A 19033-nucleotide genomic window follows, 5' to 3' on the forward strand; every position below is an offset into this window, starting at 1 on the left:
ATATTTACAGGTATTTACCACCACCATAAGAAATAAGGCAAATATTTAGAAACATAACATCTTTATTTACAAGTTTATTATAATTATATCAAGCATTTAGTCGATATTTGCCAGCAATAAGCTTTAAAATACTCTTTCAATTATAGGAAGGATGTTGTGGAAATGATTGGGACCAATACTGGACTAATTTTGATATAAAATGTTAAAAAAAAGGAAAAATAACTATTTTCATATAAAGATATGGTATCTTTTTGAGAATTTTTAACAGTAAGTATAATTATATATTAGAATTAAAAATGGACCAGAAATAGTCCACAATTGGTTGGAAGTTCAAAATTCTAAAAACTATATTATATAATTTAACTTGTGGATTAAGATACCTATAGATAGACAATAATTATATGTTAAATAAGAGTAAAAAAATGTAAACTATTAAAACGTCGTGTATGACTAACAAATGCTTATTATGGGTTTTTTATGGAAAAAAATATCAATTTTAAACTGCAGTGAAATAAAATATAGGTATGTAATATTGACGTTAGTCAAATCACTAACACCTGGCAAGTAGCACAGATGTCAATTTATTAATCCTAATATAAAAAAAACAGCATTATTTCGTTTAGAGTAGATCTTAAAATTATGTTAGTATTTAATAATTATATTTGTACATAAATTTTATATTACATATCTAAATAGTAAAAGACATGCATATTTCAATAAACCTATAGATTAAATAAAGCTAAAACATGATTGTAACCTATTCTAAAAGCAATCATATAAATAATTTCAATGAAATGGACCATTAAAGGCATATTTTTTCATTCTACAATATTACAAGGCAAACATTATAATATTAACATTTAACAATAATAAAAAATATTTATTTCATTTAATTTGGTAAACTAGGTTTAGGCACATGGAATGTCTTTATAAATCTTAATTAAGGCTTACTCCACTTCTTTTCAATAATCTAATTTAAATCTAATTTAGACCAAAATATCATAAATGCAATATTTTATTTAATAATATAATTTAAAATTATGTGCATAGAACACGTAATTTAAAATTTTATTCGGACTTGGAAGGAAATAATGAGCATTATTATATTATCTGTGAATATACAAATAATATAAAAAAATATATTTTATAATTTCAAAAGGATTCAATTTGGTTTGCAACAAATATTTTATTAATATCAAAAAATAAAGTATTTAATGATATTATTATGGCAGCACTGAACAAATGTTTTTGGTCTATATCCAAAACACAGATAAATAAGACTAGCGCAAAGAGTAATTACACTTTAAAAAACAAAACAAAACGACTTGTCCACTACATCTATATTCAAAATTTGGAAGTAACACTGGGAAAGGCGTTTGAAGAATTTTCGATAGCCATGAAAATTGGAAGCGTCATTAAGTCTCATTTATACGCAATATCTATATATAAGGCATAGCGCGCACTAGTGATTTTTGTCACCGTGACTGTTGCGTCACTGTCACCGTATACACATCACACTTAATGAAGGTGCGCGCATTTGGATACGTGACAATTGGGTGACTTTTTGTCCGCGGAGAACGGCAACACGCCGGTGACGCAACTGTCACCGCGTCCATAGATTTGTATGCCCGTGCGCGCATTAGCAACTAAATGTCACTTCGTTCCCCCTCCCCCTTGCGGTTTCCATACTAGTCGTCTTCCGCATAAACATGAAACAGCAGCGTGTTGCATTGCAGCACCGAATTTTTGTTTCAATAATGGCGTCAAATTCATCACCAAGGCAAAACGTGTATTTTCATGAAGATGAAATAGACAATGACAATACTAATTGAAAGAAATTGAGTTGAGGCCATTGCCCTATGACAAATCCCTAAAGGATTATTCAAATAGTAATTTGAAAGCCAATATTTTCTACGTTTGCTTTTTTTCTATTTCTTAATATAAGTGCACAGACAACCATCTCTTCGAGATCCATTGTATCAAATGTAAAAAGTTTCGTCACTGTCATCGCAAGTGCGTGCAGTCGCGAAAAGTATGGTGACATGTCAGTGACAAAAAATTTATTGTCACCGTGACAAAAGTCACCAGTGCACGCTTTCCCTATTAGACATAAAATACCGCCCTTGTATCAAATTTAATACGTTTAAGCATTATTAATTTAAATATTAAAAAAACAACCACATGTAAAAAATAAGCCACAGACTATAAAACATTCAGGCTGTATCATTAAAATTTTAGACAATAGAATCCGGTGGTTCCTTTGCTTTATCTGTGGATATATCTTTCAAATTTAGCGTCGACAACTGACTGACAGGTACATTTGGAGCATTTGAGTAGCTATTGGACCCTCGTATGGGTCCCCATCGACTGAAATATTTTTCTTCATCACTGCCAGTGCTCTGTATTGTAGTACCACTTTTGAATGTATCGTATTTGCCTTCTAAAGACGGCATATCGATCATAACGGCCTCCATTGCTATGTCTTGTTTGAGACTTTGCTGTGATATACTTCTTTTCATTAGAGGCTCATTATTCACTTTCTTGAACAAATGATCGCTTAAGCTCTGCCTGTTTATTTTTTTCGTATTTTTAATAGCAATCGGAGTTCGTTCAACTTTGGTTCTTTCAAATGATTTTCTTGGTTCTTCATCAATTTTTCCAACTCTTTCTATTGGTACATCATCGTACGCCATGATAGGATCTCTTCTTTCCTCTGGCCCATTAAATACGGAGAATCCGGATATCTTTTCTGATACTAACTTCAAATTCGAAGTTGACCCATATCTTTGGGCTTTCGTTAGTTTCCCACGTTTCGTTGTACTTGTGGCACTCGTAGCCGCCGATTTTGTTTGGCGGAAGTTAGTATTTGGACTGATACTCCTACGTCTGTCTAAGCTGGGAGTATTACTATTAGATATTACTAAGTTCAGACTTGTTCTAGATCGTGACAGCGATCCTATGAAGGAATTCCTTTGATGATATGCGGATAAGACATGCTGTAATACATTTTTGGGCCACGGAACTTCCATGTAGACACTTCTGTCCGGTATTTTTATTCCGTACTTGGCTTCATGATCGTCTAATTGTTTCTCGAAGGTTTGTATGAGTTTCTGTTGACAATGTTTGTATTTAGTGTAGCGTTGTGAGTGTGACGGCACAAACATACATCCTTTGGTGTTAACCAGAACCTTAATACAGTGCTTCTTGAGACAGTCAAGATATTGTCTAATAATTTTGTATACAATATAGATCATAAAGGCAAAAAACCAAATATATCGTATATTTTTTTTAAATGAACCCACCACCAATTTAGTTGGAAGCGAACCATGCTCATGCTTAATATTACATGCCATGCGTAACATTTCAAATATAACTATTTAGAATAAAACTATATAATACAAACATACGTAAATAGACATATTGTGACATCATATCACATATCTTTCCATCCGATAATAGGGATTTCCCGTAAACTAGTAAAATTTTTAAAATGAAAACTAAATAGCTATATTTCTTTATATATAATATAACATGATGAACATTCATGCAGATTAATATTTTTTTAATGTGTTTATTTGTGTAATTTTTTAACAATTTCATTTATTATTATTATTAGAGATATTGTAAAATAGACAATTAAGGTGTTCCGTTATAGTGTCCGATGCGAAGAATAAGGTGAAGTCTCTCAGTTTAAACGCAATAGTTGTGGCTTCGATTCCTATGAGGGAGAATGGCTTTATTTTTCCACTCCAGGCCAAAAAAAAGCATAGCGTTGACTTTAGCAACTTAACAATGTCATAAATATAAAGACATGGAAAATAGTATCCCCTCCTTCTATTGTGTGAATGTATGTATACGTGTGTATGTTTTTAAATCAAATAATATGAATAATTGAGTATATCTGGTGTTCGTGTATGTATATTGGTGTGTATATATATACATATAAAGAAATCTCACCGTCTTCCTATCAGCAAGCGTGGCGCGCCATAACTTCAGCTCGTGCGCGTACTTCTCCTCGATGGCCTTCATCTTGCCGCTCTCGTGGTTCATTAGCGCTTTGCGCTTCTCATTTTGATACTGTTCTAGTTCACGGAGGAGGGCCTGGAAAAAGAAGGAAATATACTATTAATATACTAATAATACTACTTGTTTTCATATATTCTTTCTTGTTGAAATCGATCTCACAACTATTTGTTCCATTTTCGCAGAAAAACTACCAAAGGGATTTAAATGAAACTTTACATTACAATACCATAGTTTACAAACCAGAATAATTTATACAATACAATTATGTGAACATTTTGTATAATTTGGCTATAACATACAATTCGTTAAAGCGGGCGAAGCCGCGTTTGGGTCACTATAAGATATATAATATAAAATAGATACCTCTCCCGCCGCTTTGAGCTCTTCCCTTGCCTTAGCGTGTTTGGTTGCGAGCCGCTGTTGTTCAGCTCGGTAACGACGCTTCTCGTTCTCTTGGAACTAGAACAAAACGATAAAGTTAACATTTTTAATAGCTTCACGCTGTATCATATAGCAGGGTAGGTAGAGGAATTTAGTGTTAAGACTCCCCGTCCGCCAAGCAGTCTAATGTCGACGAGTCGTGTCCGCTCTGAAGTTAGCTGTCACTGATTTCAAAGCGATTACCTTCTTGAGTCTCTCCCTGTCGTCCTCGTGTGAGGAGGAGAGTGTAGCGGAGAGCGCAGGTGCGGCGCCGATGCGCAGTGACTCGCGGAACATCATCTCACGAGCCTTTTGTTCGGCTCTTATGCGCTTGGGAAGAGATCTCTTCTCTAAAGCTTGACATTTTGCCAGCTCTTCCTCTTTACGGCTGTTCTTTCTGCGAATTATTAATTAATTAAATTTTTTTTTAAAGCTTCACGCTGTACACCGCGTCAAATTCAAATAAGTTTATTCAAAATAAAAAATGTTTTTAACGTCAAATAATTTACCACCAGATCACTAAATTTAATGCCTCAGACCTGAGATGAGCAGGTGCAAGAAACTCAGCGGAACTTTTTTTAAACAATTTTATACAATATATATTTAATTATTTGTGACAATGATACCTTTGAAACAGACGGGAGGGAGCATTTCATTCCCAAAGTGTGTTATCATTTATAAAATCATTGATTTGGTAATAATCTTTAACACACAACCGTCTTTTTTACATTTTTTTTAATCGTAATATAGAAAATTCTCTGACGTTTTCTGGGATCCTATTGTAAAAGCTTATACCCGTAATAAAAGAATTACGGATTTGACGTAATCGAGTACAGGAGCACTAAGGTCAAGCCTATTCCTGGTATTAACATTATGAACATAACCAATATTGGTAACATCATATCACAATATCTAACTATTCTTTTAACATACATAATATTTTCACATAAATAAATTTATAGTGGGAATGTAGTGTCAACACCGTTCCCATTAACTTCCGATCTTCATTTTCTGTTGAATTCTAAAGGCATTGCGTGTTGAGTGGCGGAACACAACGCCGCTCTTTGCCTCGTTACCATAGAGAACAAATGAAATTATTAAATATAAAATGTCCTCAAATGGGAATCGAACCCACGACCTGTCGTGTTTACAGTCGCACGTCTTCGTCGTCGCGTCGTCTTGTGCCCCTGCGCGACGACTGGCCTCATTACGAACGAATAGCAAATAAAAGAGACCCTACGTTCATGTGGCCGCGCGGGTCACCTGAACAGGTCTATACAGAATAGTAGATCTTGTACCGCGCGTTGCCGCTCGGCGACCCGCGGTATACGGCGGTGCCCGAGAAGTCGCGCGACCTACCGTTTTATTTGTTCCAGTTCTTTGTCATGGCGCACCAGCATCTGGTGTCTTCGGAGTAGGAACTCCTCTTTCAGTTGTCTCTTGGCGAGCTGATGACGCTCGTGGATCTGTTTCTCCTCCAGTTCCCATAGAGCAGCTTCGCGTGTTCGCATTATCTGAGATCACAGGGGAATAAATAATGTTATTTATATAAATAAAATTAAAGAATATATATCTGTAGTGATAGTTTAATTGAATTAATGACTGAAATGCATAAAGCCCTATAATAAATTTTAAAAGTAAAATTAAGAAAATAACATTTACTAGAAACATATCAATAATATTTCACATTATATTCTTTTAATATTATTCTTTCACTATTATAATATAAAATAGGTAAGACTTTGATAAACGTAGCTTAGTTAGTTCACTTTCCACCATGTACCATTTTCTATGTTTATTAAATAAATCCAGTTATCACTGTTCTAAAAAAATTAACTAAATTAACAGCTTCACGCTATATTGAGCGTACAGCAGGGTAGGCAGAGGAAACCTAATGATAAGACACTGCGTTCCCTATTTTCTGCTGAATTTTCCGAGATATTGCGTCCTGAATGGCGAAACTCAAAACCACGTTTGGTCTGTTACGAATCGACGACGTCGAGCACGCACCTGGTGGCGCTGCTGCAGATACTGGCGGTCGGCCAGCGCCTGGCGCTCGCGGTGCTTGTCGTGCACGCGGCGCAGAACGCCGTCGCCCGCGTCCGCCAGCGCCGCCACGAAGGCGCGCTCGCGTGCAGCGTGCTCGGCGTCGAGGCGCGCGCGCCCCGCGCGGTACGCCTCCTTGCGCCGGTCCTTGCTCACTAGCTCCACTTCCTGTTTGACCAATGTTTGTTAATGTATACGTCGGTGGAAGTAATAACACGAAATGAAAGTGCCAAAAGGCAAAATTTTTACAAATGTCTTCCCTTTTTAATTTCCCTTTGAAAAACCAAATATTTTCAGATTTAAGAAATCTGACATTAAAATAAGTTAACTATAATCACAAAACTCAAATTATTAAGAATAGAATCGATAAAATTTATGCGTGACACAAACTATTATTATTGGATGTTCTGTAAATGAAAAAAAAAACATTGTTTTTCTAGATCATCCGCATAATGTACCATACATTCACATTCTGCATAAATGATTTCACCCACAGTATGTTGCATATTTAAAAAAAATAACAAATATATAATACTGAATTGTTTCTACCTTTAGCAACATCAAAATGACAAGTAAGTTAAATAAGTTAGTAAAAGTTAACAGCGCTCCTTTTTTGAGCGATCTAAGACATATAAACTCGAGGGTAACGGGTGCATTACCTGTTTCAATAGCCTCAACTCCTGCTTCAGGGTGTCACGGAAGTGCCGCAGGTCGCGCTCGTGATCGGCCCTCAGTCTCTTGGCGTGCTGCCTTAGTTCAGCGTCGAGTTGCTGGTCGGCTCTCTCAGCAGCGGCGCGCTGGGCTCTCGCCAGCGTGTCCAGATCTGATTCGTGTGCCCGGGACAGCGATGCTAGTTCCGCATCGAATCTGTCGCCATCGGGATGATTATATTTTTAGAAATAATTAAAAGTTTTTCAAGTATCATTTCTCAATTATCTTTTAAATAAGACTAAAGAAATTTAAATTTTGTGAAAGTAAAAAAAACAACTTCCAATTTATTTAGACTTCATTCACGAAATCACCAAAAAATATGACCTAATACAAAAACACCCTCTCACCTCTTATCCTGCTGATCCTTTAGCTGTGTCTCTTTGGCGTTCAGGTCCTGGAACTGCTTCTGCTCCTGCTTCTGCAGCATTTTAATCTCACGCAGTTCCTGTTTACGGAGGGCATGGTCGTCCCAGGTGCGACCACTTTCTTCATCACCCCATATTACCTATAATATAATATATATAGGGAAAAAAATATTTGGACATGTAAAATTGTCATTTTAACTGAGATTACCTACAACATTAAGTTGTATGAAACGTTTCGTAGTTTCAACCTCGGCTGGATAAATCCTATAAATTGTTTTTTCAGCTTCACACTGTGCCCCGTATATAGGAGCGTTTGAAAAAGATATTTGCATATAAATGGCAGAAATCAATGCCGCGATTGTCCTTGTTGCCAAGGTGAGAAATCAAAATTACATCTGTCTCGTTTATAGTCAGACGCTGCGCCAAAATCGTTCAAAAATATTGTTGGCATCAATTAATTAAATATTTATGTAACATTTAAAAAAGTCACATCATCGTGAAGTTGTGGAGATAATTTGAGATAATATATACGAAATGGTAATGTGTCCCATTTCTAGTCAAAAGAATGTCAAAATAAAGGGGGCCGTCGGACTCTACCACTGACCAAGTTGTACCATAAAATAATAAAATGAAGAAAAAATCGCTAAAAACCGAACATCTGTCAAAACTGACACCAATTTCTTGAACAATACACACATATACCAAACAAAGAAATATGTTTTTATTATTATTTCATATAGATTACCTTAGACGTAGTAGTGGTAACCATAACGCCATCGATCTCGAACTTTCTCGTACGTTTTCTCGTCTTTTTCTTCAGGTTAGCCATGTGGATGTCTTCTTTAGACCTATTAAAAGCAATTAATTAATTTTACAATAATTTAAAATGTTGGTACTTATAATTTTTTTTTCAATTAAACATAGATTAGGGGTTACAGTCTAAAAACGGCTCGAGAAATAAGAACACAAAAAGTGTATTGTGTTCTGATTTGATTTTAGTATGGTCCAACCATCGCCAACGAGCGGACGCGTTAAAATGTCTTAGTGTGCTTGAATAATCAGCGAAACGGTGAGGCTTCAGGAAGAGTGCCTTTTCATATTTCGATAACACAGATTATATTTGCGGTATTTAAAAAGCAATTGAATACAAATATTTTGTCGTTGGTCCAATATTTGCCACCACACTACCAACAATCTCGTCAAATATTGGTTGGTCTGAACTAAGAAAAACTACTATTGTAATTTTAAAACTCTACCGTTTCCCACTTTCCTCTGAATTGTTGAGGCATTGCGTGTCTAGTGGCGGAACTCGACACTGCGCTTTGCCTCGTTTCCGGAGTGAGGAAATGAAAATATTTATAAATATTTCATCACTCCGAATAGGAATTGAGCCCTCAACCGTTGCGTTTGCAGTCGCATGCTTGCGCTTCTGAGCCACGGCGGCCTCCACCTTTACTACATAGTTATTATTTATTTGTGTTAATATAAAATAAATAATACAAACCTTTGTATTCTGTTAGGTTGTCCATCTTGCGGCTTCCTCCTGAGCACCACTTCTTCTGTATCAATGTTTTGATTTTCTGAGTTCATTCTGTAAAATAAACAAATATTCTTAACATTCTGAATATTTTATTTTCTTTTTGTATTTCTTTCGCTCATTCCAATAGATATAACAGAATAAGATAACTTTTGATTTAATAAAAAAATATATAAATACTAAGAAATTTCTAAAAGAATCATCATGCATTAAGAAACTTTGAATGTATATTGTAAATGTGAAAATTTGTGAGTCTGGATGTTTGTTCCATTTTGATAGAACACTACAGTAATATAGTTTATACGTCAGAATAACACATAATATACGATTTATGTAAAGACTAGCAATACAACCGCGGCCTCGCTCCCTTAAACTTATTGTTTGTAGCTTATGTGTTATTCTGATGTATAAACTATATTACTGTTAGTAACTTCACATTTATACCGCACACAGCAGGATAGGCAGAGGGAATCTAGTGTTAAGATACTCCGTTCCCCACTATCTGCCGAATTCTGGGGGCATTGCGTATTGAATGGCGGACAAAACCATAACCAGACCATTTTACAGTCACACTATGTGCCCCTGCGCCACGACTAGATAATATTAATATAGAAGTTTTTATATAATATAAGTAGTTGGTAAATAATATATGTACTTGGCAGCTCCATTGATCATGTGGTGGGAGTCGTGAGAGGCGGTAGTGGCGGTGGTGCTGGTGGCGAGGGAGTCTGCGTCGCCGCGTCGAGACCTCTCTGACGCTACTGATCCGCTGTCCGATTGAGATCTACCACTGGATTTGAGAAATACATTATTTTTAATTATCAAGTTAGACTCTCTTGCCTTGTTTAGGTTGTAATGAAAAATATATGTGTATATATATTTTATAGTTTTAAATGATAAATGATGAAAAGTAAGAAAAATTCAACAAAGTTAGCACAACTGACATAAAAAAATTAAATTGCAGACAACCCTTTTCAGGGCTTGAATTGAATCCTGTTTCCACTATACAACCTACCTCTCAAAGCTATCAGGACTGAGTCGAGGCGGTGCTTGCGAATGCCCGTGCGCTGACCCTGAATCGCGTACTCGTACTTCCTCGCCCACCGTGACCACCGACACATGAGATGTGTCCTAAAATAAAGTTAAATAAAAAATTTTTTAGAACATAATAATCTATACATATACAAAACTTTTAACTGATAGCTGTCTTTCCGTAAAATATATATGAGGAAAGCTATTATTAGGAGCATTAATCTATTACACAATTTGTTACAGCTTCACCAAATAAAAATATGTTAAGCAAGGTAAAAAAACAAAACAAAATATACCAAGTTGAGATGATTATGCTGGCTGTCATCAAAGACACCGGAGTCACTGATGCCGGGGCTCAGTATCAGCACTTCACTGCTATCAAGTCTTCTTCCGCGACTCTTTTCTACAAAGAAAAAAAGTATATAGCAAAATATCATATTTTAATTATGATTAGTTAAATACATATTTATGTTGTAAATGTGAGAATTTTGAATTTATTTAGATAACGTCTAATATATATTAGTCTAATAATCAAATAAAAATAAAAATCTCACATAATCTTCAAGTTTTTACGCATAATAAAAAAAAACACTTTTGATCAATAATTTGTCATATAACACAGTTAAATGTTTCTTTTTTAGTACACAACATACCATTATAGCAGCTAGTGCAGTCCAGCGAGTCCAAGGAGGACGGTGCAAAGGCATCATCATCATCGGACGAGGCGGCACGTACCACTACAACCTCATCCATCGGTGGCGTCGTAGATATCGTTACTGCATTTTGTGGTAACTGAAAACAGAAAAAAATAGAAAACCATAAGTAACATTTAACAAATAAATATAAATTACATTTAAATTTTACAAAGTCATCTTATTAAGCTATCTTTTTTATAAAAGAACAAAAAGAAATTAAAACAATTAAGTTTTTATTGAAATGAGTACTTGTTTTTAATATAATTTTTCAGCTTCACGCTGTATCCTGCGTATAGCGGGATATATCGCCTAGACACTCCGTTCCCCCCTTTCGCCGAACTTTCGGAGCATTGCGTGGCGCAAGTCAACGCCGGGCTTTACGTTGTTACCAGAGTGAGGAAATGAAAATATTAAATAATTAATTTCCCCGAATAGGACACGAAGCCACAATCGTCGCATTTATAGTTACACTAGGTTCCCAGGTACCCTCTGCCTCCTCACCTATGTGCGGAGTTCAGCGTTAAGCTATAAAAAAAAAGTAAACAATGTATAGTAAGCAGTGTTATAGTGAACGATATTCAAAGTCACTAGGTATTAAGCAGAGAGTAGTACATTCATTACCGGCGCAGCGGTGTTAAGCACCGGCGGGTGCGTGGTGGTGACGGTGACGAGGCCGACGGGCGCCGACGCCAAGGAGTTGGGCTCCGCACTGACTGCTACCACTGTCACCGCTTGTTGGGTCGGCTGTGGAATAGAATAGGTGAAATTATAAAGATGTGTCAGAAAAAAATATGTTTTTATTATTTATTTTAACAAGTTTCAGCTGACTGTAAATGCGACAGCTGAAAGTAGGAATCCAGTTTGGGTAATTTAAACTATTTCTATTTTCTCGTTTTGGTATCAAGACAAAGCGCAGCGTAAAGCTACGCCCCCTAATATACAATTCATCCAATATTAGGCGGTGTGTGGAAAACGGGGTGTACCCTCCACCTACCCTGATATATGTGAGTTACAGCGTAAAAATTTAACTACCAGAGAAATAAGAATATACAGTTATAGGTAATATATTTATATTTTGGAAAACTTGAAAAAAAAACACGTGTAGTGTTTAGTTATAACACATATATATAAAAAAGTGTGAAACGAAACAAAATACACTAACCGTAACCGGCCGTACCTCCACCTGTCTCACACTGCTTTCCTCTATTGAGCTCGACCTCGAGTAATCTTTGCTATTTCTATCCCTTTCTCTCTTCACTTCCACACTGTACCTGTCCTTATCATCCACCGATCTAGACCTTGACTCTATGCGACTTACTTCAGCGCTAACTCTCTTATTCTCACATATTTCCGTTGAACTGGATCTGGAACGTTCCTTTTTATCGTTTTTGATGATTTCCGTTATGGCGCGCACTTCCGGTTTGATTTCGTTGTTTATTTCTATACTAGATTTACTCATTTCCGTGCTCCGCCTGTCTTTGACTTCCGTCAGTCTGACGTCATCGGCGCTCTTTCTTACTTCAATTTTAGATTTATTGTCTGTTGTCACTTTATTCATATCTGTGCTCGTCTTTTTCACAGGTGAAACGTCAACATTCATTATGACATCTCTATTCTCTTTGCCTTTACTAAATTTATTATCATTATTGATTTCTACATTAGATTTTATACCTGTGACAGTGACGTCCTTAATTTCTAAACTGGACCGTTTGACTTGTACGATTTTATTCGCTTCTGAATTAAATTTCTTGACATCTGAGCTTATTTTATCTGTGGGACTAGTTTTGTTACTTTCGCTTGGTTTTTCATCTGTGGTACCGTTGACAGCTCGGTTGTCATCCATCAGTTCAGGAGTTGTTATTCTATCATCAGGCTTTGGTTTAACATCCTTATCATTAACTTGCTTTATTTCTTTTTTATCTGATTTATCTTCTACAGCTTTCTCTGCATCGCGGCATACCTAAAGATATAACATTATTTAGAATAAAATATGTATGAATTTAAGGTCGTACGACACTAGGACCGACTGTAAACGCGATGGTTGTGGGTTCGATTTTCACTCGAGGTGATATATTTTATTAGCTTAGCTCAACTTTCTCTGGTATGAAATTCGAAATATTCTTTATTCAAATGGAGTGTCATAAGCACTTTTGAATCGTCGAATGAACATATAAGCAAAAAGCTACCACCGGTTCTGAAGGCAGTTCTGCTGTGAAGAGCCGGCAAGAAACTCAAATAAATAAATAAAAATCAAATATCTAAAAATATATCATCATTATTTAGAAAAGGCCGCCGTAGCGCAGCGGCACAAGGGTGTGATTGTAAAGCAACGGTTGTGGGTTCGATCCCACTCGAGGAAGTAAAATATTTATTTGTTTGTATTTCCATTTCTTCGCTATGGTGACGAGGCAAAGCGCGGCGTTGAGTTCTGCCACTCAACACGCAATGCCTCCATAATTCGGCAGAAAGTGGGGAACGGAGTGTCTTAACACTAGGTTCCCTCTGCCTACCCTGCAGTGTGCGGGATACAGAGTGAAACTGATTTGAACTAATTTAATTTTATAGTTTAGAAAATAGTAAAGATCAAGCCAAATAGCTATAGTAATTAGATTAAATTACAGACAGATAATATAACGACAGACAGACAAAAGAACTACCAAATTCTCCTATTCGAATGTCATGATTTTTTGAAACAAAAGAAAAATCCATAAAACCCACCTGCTCCACAATATCCCCGGCCACGGTCACATGTGGGGTGGCGGGCGGGGGAGGCGCAGGCTGCTTGCGGGCGGCACGCGATTGGGGCGCCGTCGACGGAGGCGATGGGGGCGCTGGCGGCGATGGGGATATCGAGGGCGGGGGCGGCGACACCGCGCCCGGGGGTGGCGGCGCGGGGCCTTTCTCTTTCTTCGGTGCCTGTGTATAATGTGTAATGTTAATTAACAATTTTATTGTGTAAAATGATTTATATTCTTTATTGCATAAAACAAACATACAGTAATATAAAATGAATAAAATAGTTGACAAGGGTGGACTTATTTCTAAAAGAAATCTCTTCCAGCCAACCAGTGGAAGTGGATATATATCAAAACAGCGGGGAGAGCACAATGCAATTAACAGTAAAAGAAAAAAAAATAAACAAAATACTTATACTAATAGATGAAACATGACACTGTAAAAAAGATACATACATATATACAATTATACATTCATAAACTACATAAACATATATTCTTTGCATATATAAATACACTACACATATATTATAAAAAAAAGAAAATACTAAATGATAAATTCATTTTAGCAATACAAATTATAACGAAACAGATACAATTTATAACGCCATCATAGTCGTGTCTGTAGCAACTTATGAATATTATATCAAGATTTCTTTGGCGAATAAAATAAGTAATATGCCGTAATATACAGGATGGAATTGTCAACACTACTTTAAATGAAACCACAGTTTACCTACTCTATAAAAGCCTAATATAATTCAGAAAAAAATAATTCCCAAAAATGAAAAAGTTATTTTTTCAAACAAGAAAACAATAAAATTATCGTTTTAAAATATGAATACACGCACACACGTACGTGTCAAAGCTGCAACGTCGCACACGTATGTGTGTGTCACACGAAATACAGGTATGAATAAAAATCGTTAGAATTAATTTCTTTAGGTCTGGGTTTGAAATTTTGCCCTACATGCAATTTCAGTAAAAGGATTGCTGCCTCTTCCACCCTATATTTTAAATTTAAGGAAAAGAAAATTTTATAAATATGATATTCAGCCACAATTGCTTGTATTATACTTATTACACTATGGTTTCGATTGTAATTGTTGTAGCATCAAACTTCACTTAAGTTCGACTTTCGTTCGCAAACCATGACTAGATACACCTATTTAACGAGAATTGCCTCACAATGCCTCTAGAATGTTTATATGATCTCACCGGCGGTCTCCTGTCAGCGGCCGCGTCTTCGGGCATGGCGCGCTTGGCGGCGGCGGGAACAGGTGCAGGGGCGGTCGTAGGGGCAGCGGGGGCGGGCGAGGGAGGCGCGCGGGGCGCGAGGGCGGCAGCTGCGGGATCCGCCTCTGACACTGAGAACGAAACATAATATTTGTCATCATTTAACTTAAGCACTAAAGTTTATATGTTTTTACAAATTAAAAAGAGTTTATTAAAAACAGTTAAAATATTATATAAGCATCTTTAATTTCATGCTTTAATGCATGTTTCTATATTGTTCAAAAAAGTTTTCACAAACCTTACTTTTTAATACAATAATAATGATCTTTGTTAATTTACTTAAACAGATAAAATATTTATATAAAATCCATTTAATGTTAAGATGTAACATTAAATACACAACAAAAACATACATTCATTTTCATATAACCATGAAACATTTTCATATCAATAAATTCTTCTATTCTACTATAGAATACAAATTAAACAATAAGCTGAGAGATGACTCACTCTTGATGTCCGGCGTCTCGCCCGACCTCACCGACGTAGAGTCATCTTCCATATCCACATGCATCTGAGAGCTGCGGTGCTCCTGTGAAAAGAAAACTTTTATTAAATATGTTAATCCTATTCTTATATTGAAAACAAATAATAAAATAAAATATAAGCACATTTTCCCTAAAGTAAAAGAAAATTTATACAAAAAATAATATGACTCCAAAAGCAGTTAATGGCAGCCATCAATAAAAACTATAAATAATTTAACCTAAAAATAATATGATTTCTATAAATAAAATAACAGAGCTATTCTATTTATAGTAATCATATTGATGATTGATAATAATAAATAAAAATATAAATTTAGTATTTTATACTACCTTCGACGACGGCGGAGGCTCTCGCGGCTGGATCGGTTCGCAAGCAATGTAACCACACACGTACGTCACATTAACGTATTGTTATATATTAAAAACACACATACATATACAAGAAATCAATATATTTACAGTACAGTTGACGATTCGCGGATTTTTTCTTTTTTTTATTATTTTTCTTCCGAGAGAACAACGATGTACCACGACACATTGGCCTTACTGATATTTAACAGTAGTACAGTTATGTAAAATAAATAAAAAAACTTATAAATAAAATTTAACACAATGTTAATTCAAAAATATAATTTACTGAACCAGATATTGCATATACAATTTCTCAAAAAAAATCATTCACTCGAGTGAGAATCGAATCCTTTATACAAACGGTTTTTACTTTATGTATTTAAGTTACACACTTGTAATTTTGAATCACACACACGCACGCACACTAAGTATGGTCGATGAATCGTGTCCAAATTAAGAAAAAAATCCATCCACAGCTAACTTCAGGGTGGCCACGAAACGTATACTGTACTGCACTTATCTATTTATTATACATACACAAATAGAAAAAACATCAGAATACAATAAAATTAAACATAAATATATATAAAAAACCAGTGCAAAAAGCTCTCTTTATATATACTAACCAACCCTCTGATATTGCTCCTTGTTGCGTAGACGACTGCGTCGAGCACGCGTCTGTCCGTTAGTATGCGTGTGATATATTTATGTGAATGTTAGTATATATACGAATACAAGATACTATTAGTAAATTATTATCTAAGCTTAATTATATATAGCAGCATGTTATAAAAATTTTAAGGGTGATGATATTTTTTAAATATTACATTAGGTGATGTAATTTTTTTATTTAATTAAATTATTAGTAGTCAATATATAAACGCTTCTAGTGACTCAAATACACTTACACTTTCTTGATACATAGTGGTCTAATTAATAATACTTGTATTTTTAAGCTATAATATTTTTAATAAGGAAATAATAATATTTGAAAACAGAAATAGTATTCTTCTTCACTACCAAAAATTAAAAACACATCACAAAGGGCCCAGTATAATATAAACCATTTATTAAAATAATAAAACAGTCCAACATATAAAAACCCATACAAACCTCAGAATCATCATCAAGCAGTTCCTCCTCAACAACTTCTGCTCTATACTCGAGCAGCAAATCCCTGAGGGATTTGGAGTCAAGGTCTCCAGAGACAAACTCGTGTTTGAGTAGTTCCATTGAAGTGGGCCTTTTTTCTGGGTCCTGTAAAGGAAATTAAGCATGTTGTAGGTAAAGCTGAATAGAATTATTATAAAGAAATATTAGATTGAATCTTCAAATAATATTACAGTTTGTCCTTTAATATGCTAATGGGCACATACTTTTATTACAAAAATATACCAACTTAAATTGAGAACCTGCTCCATTTTGAGGTTGGTTTAAAATTATATACACCAATGGTTATTAAAGATTGTAGTTATTACAACATATAATCTAGTAGAAGCTTTTAAATTAAAATGTTTTTTTTTTACAATTCAGTTAAAAATCACACTATTTTTAAAACATTTTTTTCCTTTACATATACACCCCGAATCCCCAACACGAGCACCACTGCATATGAACCCACCTTGACTAGAGCCTTCGCAATAAAATCATTAAACGTCTTGGACCAGCGCGACGGCGCGTCCAGGGCAGGCGGGTCGCTCTTCTGTATCTTGAGCAGCACCCTCATAGGGGTCATCTCATGGTTGGGGGGCTCCATCTGGGCGAACTCTATCAGGGTGATGCCCAGAGACCAGATGTCCACCTGTGGACACAGACAATTATTGTTTATTAGCTTGTAAATGTAGTCCAATAGTAGTAACTAAAAGTTGTGTAAAGACACATTTTAAGTGCGAAAGGTGATTGATCCGCAGGTATTATAGCCTACAATATAGAATTCTCGGCTTCTGTTAAATTATTCAAGTGATAAAATGTAAAAAAATTAATCTTGTTGACAAAAAGTAGGCATCATAACTATAAGTATGAACCATGTAGTATTTAAGTTCTTCTTAAGCTTATTATACCCTAATAACAGTGAAAACTTAGTGCCTCACAATTCACTCCATACTAATTTAGAAAATGCCAGCAGTAACAAAAGCAATAATTTACTTAATCACAATGGCAGGAGTCGAACCCACAACTAACAACACACACTCCCACTTAGACTATAATAAACAAAATAAATAAAAATAACCTTAAAGTCATATGGATGGTCTCTAAACGTCTCGCACAGGACCACCTCGGGCGCCATCCAATATGGAGTTCCGATGAACGTATCGTGTTTCTGTAGCGTTGATTTATTTTTCGCTGACACGCCAAAATCCGCTGGAAATTGATCGGGAAAATATTTTAGACATATTTATTTATAGATACGAAAATAACAAGCAGGAAAAGGGAATTTAGTGTTAAGGCACTCTATGTTCCACGCACTCGCCCAATTTTCAACTGTGAAACTTAACGCCGCAACTTGTCTATTAATACAGCGGGTAATTGAAACTAATTTCTCCAAATAAGAATCGAACGCATAATCGGGCCATTTAGAGTCAAATGCCTATCCACTGCGCCATGACGATGCGCCATGATAAATTACAAAATAATAGTGAAATTGAAACGTAGAACATTCAATTTTAACTGTTGTAACTCAACGCCGCTACAATAAAACGCAAAAAGAAACAACTCACCTAACTTAACACCCCCAGTCATAGTAGCCAGCACGTTCCCAGCCTTCAGGTCCCTGTGTATGACGCGGCGCGAGTGCAAGAACTGCAGTCCCCTGCACATCTCGCGGCACACGTAGGCTATTTGTGACTCGTTGAGACCTTTCTCTAGCTCCGACATCACCGAGTCCAGGGCACCGCCGTCGCAGTACTCGAGGAGCATCTGGAAAATATAAGAAAAAAATATAGTTATAGTGTTTTTTTCTAATTTAAAAGAATACATAAAATCCCGCAATATGACATGCCTTTCCAAAAAAAAACAAAGTAATGGAATAACAATAACCCTCCAACTATACAATATATAAAAGGACATGTTCTCACTGACTTAGGTAAGACGCACGCACAGCCGTAACCGCTGATGGCAGAGTCGTGAAATTTGGACAGATGTTTAGTTTCGTTATCTGGACATCCACTTAGACGGGATTTTGAAAAATTTTAACCCTAAAGGGATGAAATAGGCGTTGAAAGTTTGTATGGCTTTTTTTTGTCGGCACCGATTTTTATAAAATATGAAATTCGAACTTTTAAAAATAAATAATTTAACACGTGTTTCATAATTTTTGAGAATTTACTCCCTA

At 35.7% G+C, this 19033-nt stretch overlaps 1 protein-coding gene across 6 annotated transcripts in view; it reads right to left on the reverse strand.

Annotated features, from left to right (window-relative positions):
• Slik (Sterile20-like kinase) overlaps positions 1 to 19033 on the reverse strand; it is a 47760-nt gene that overhangs the window by 3845 nt on the left and 24882 nt on the right. For 2 of the 6 annotated variants that reach the window (XM_085199868.1, XM_085199869.1), the window contains exons 5-27: positions 18420 to 18618; positions 17933 to 18063; positions 17324 to 17503; positions 16816 to 16959; positions 15314 to 15395; positions 14786 to 14934; positions 13551 to 13748; positions 11995 to 12792; positions 11445 to 11576; positions 10791 to 10929; positions 10434 to 10540; positions 10121 to 10236; positions 9761 to 9895; positions 9073 to 9159; positions 8314 to 8416; positions 7551 to 7708; positions 7152 to 7359; positions 6457 to 6660; positions 5806 to 5960; positions 4651 to 4843; positions 4390 to 4485; positions 3958 to 4101; positions 45 to 3110 (exon numbers count right to left, since the gene is read on the reverse strand). In XM_085199868.1, the coding sequence (XP_085055994.1) occupies positions 2235 to 3110; positions 3958 to 4101; positions 4390 to 4485; positions 4651 to 4843; positions 5806 to 5960; positions 6457 to 6660; positions 7152 to 7359; positions 7551 to 7708; positions 8314 to 8416; positions 9073 to 9159; positions 9761 to 9895; positions 10121 to 10236; positions 10434 to 10540; positions 10791 to 10929; positions 11445 to 11576; positions 11995 to 12792; positions 13551 to 13748; positions 14786 to 14934; positions 15314 to 15395; positions 16816 to 16959; positions 17324 to 17503; positions 17933 to 18063; positions 18420 to 18618 (4734 nt within the window). In that variant the 3' untranslated portion in view covers positions 45 to 2234. Of the gene's footprint in view, positions 1 to 44; positions 3111 to 3957; positions 4102 to 4389; positions 4486 to 4650; positions 4844 to 5805; positions 5961 to 6456; positions 6661 to 7151; positions 7360 to 7550; positions 7709 to 8313; positions 8417 to 9072; positions 9160 to 9760; positions 9896 to 10120; positions 10237 to 10433; positions 10541 to 10790; positions 10930 to 11444; positions 11577 to 11994; positions 12793 to 13550; positions 13749 to 14785; positions 14935 to 15313; positions 15396 to 15681; positions 15709 to 16328; positions 16381 to 16815; positions 16960 to 17323; positions 17504 to 17932; positions 18064 to 18419; positions 18619 to 19033 lie in introns of those variants that run through there. The other 4 variants (XM_085199874.1, XM_085199870.1, XM_085199872.1 and 1 more) reach the window with 4 other exon arrangements.

Source organism: Heliconius melpomene, chromosome 17, assembly GCF_056956725.1.
Source record: "Heliconius melpomene rosina isolate 202511_hmr_F chromosome 17, ASM5695672v1, whole genome shotgun sequence".
NCBI classification, from domain to species: domain Eukaryota; kingdom Metazoa; phylum Arthropoda; class Insecta; order Lepidoptera; family Nymphalidae; genus Heliconius; species Heliconius melpomene.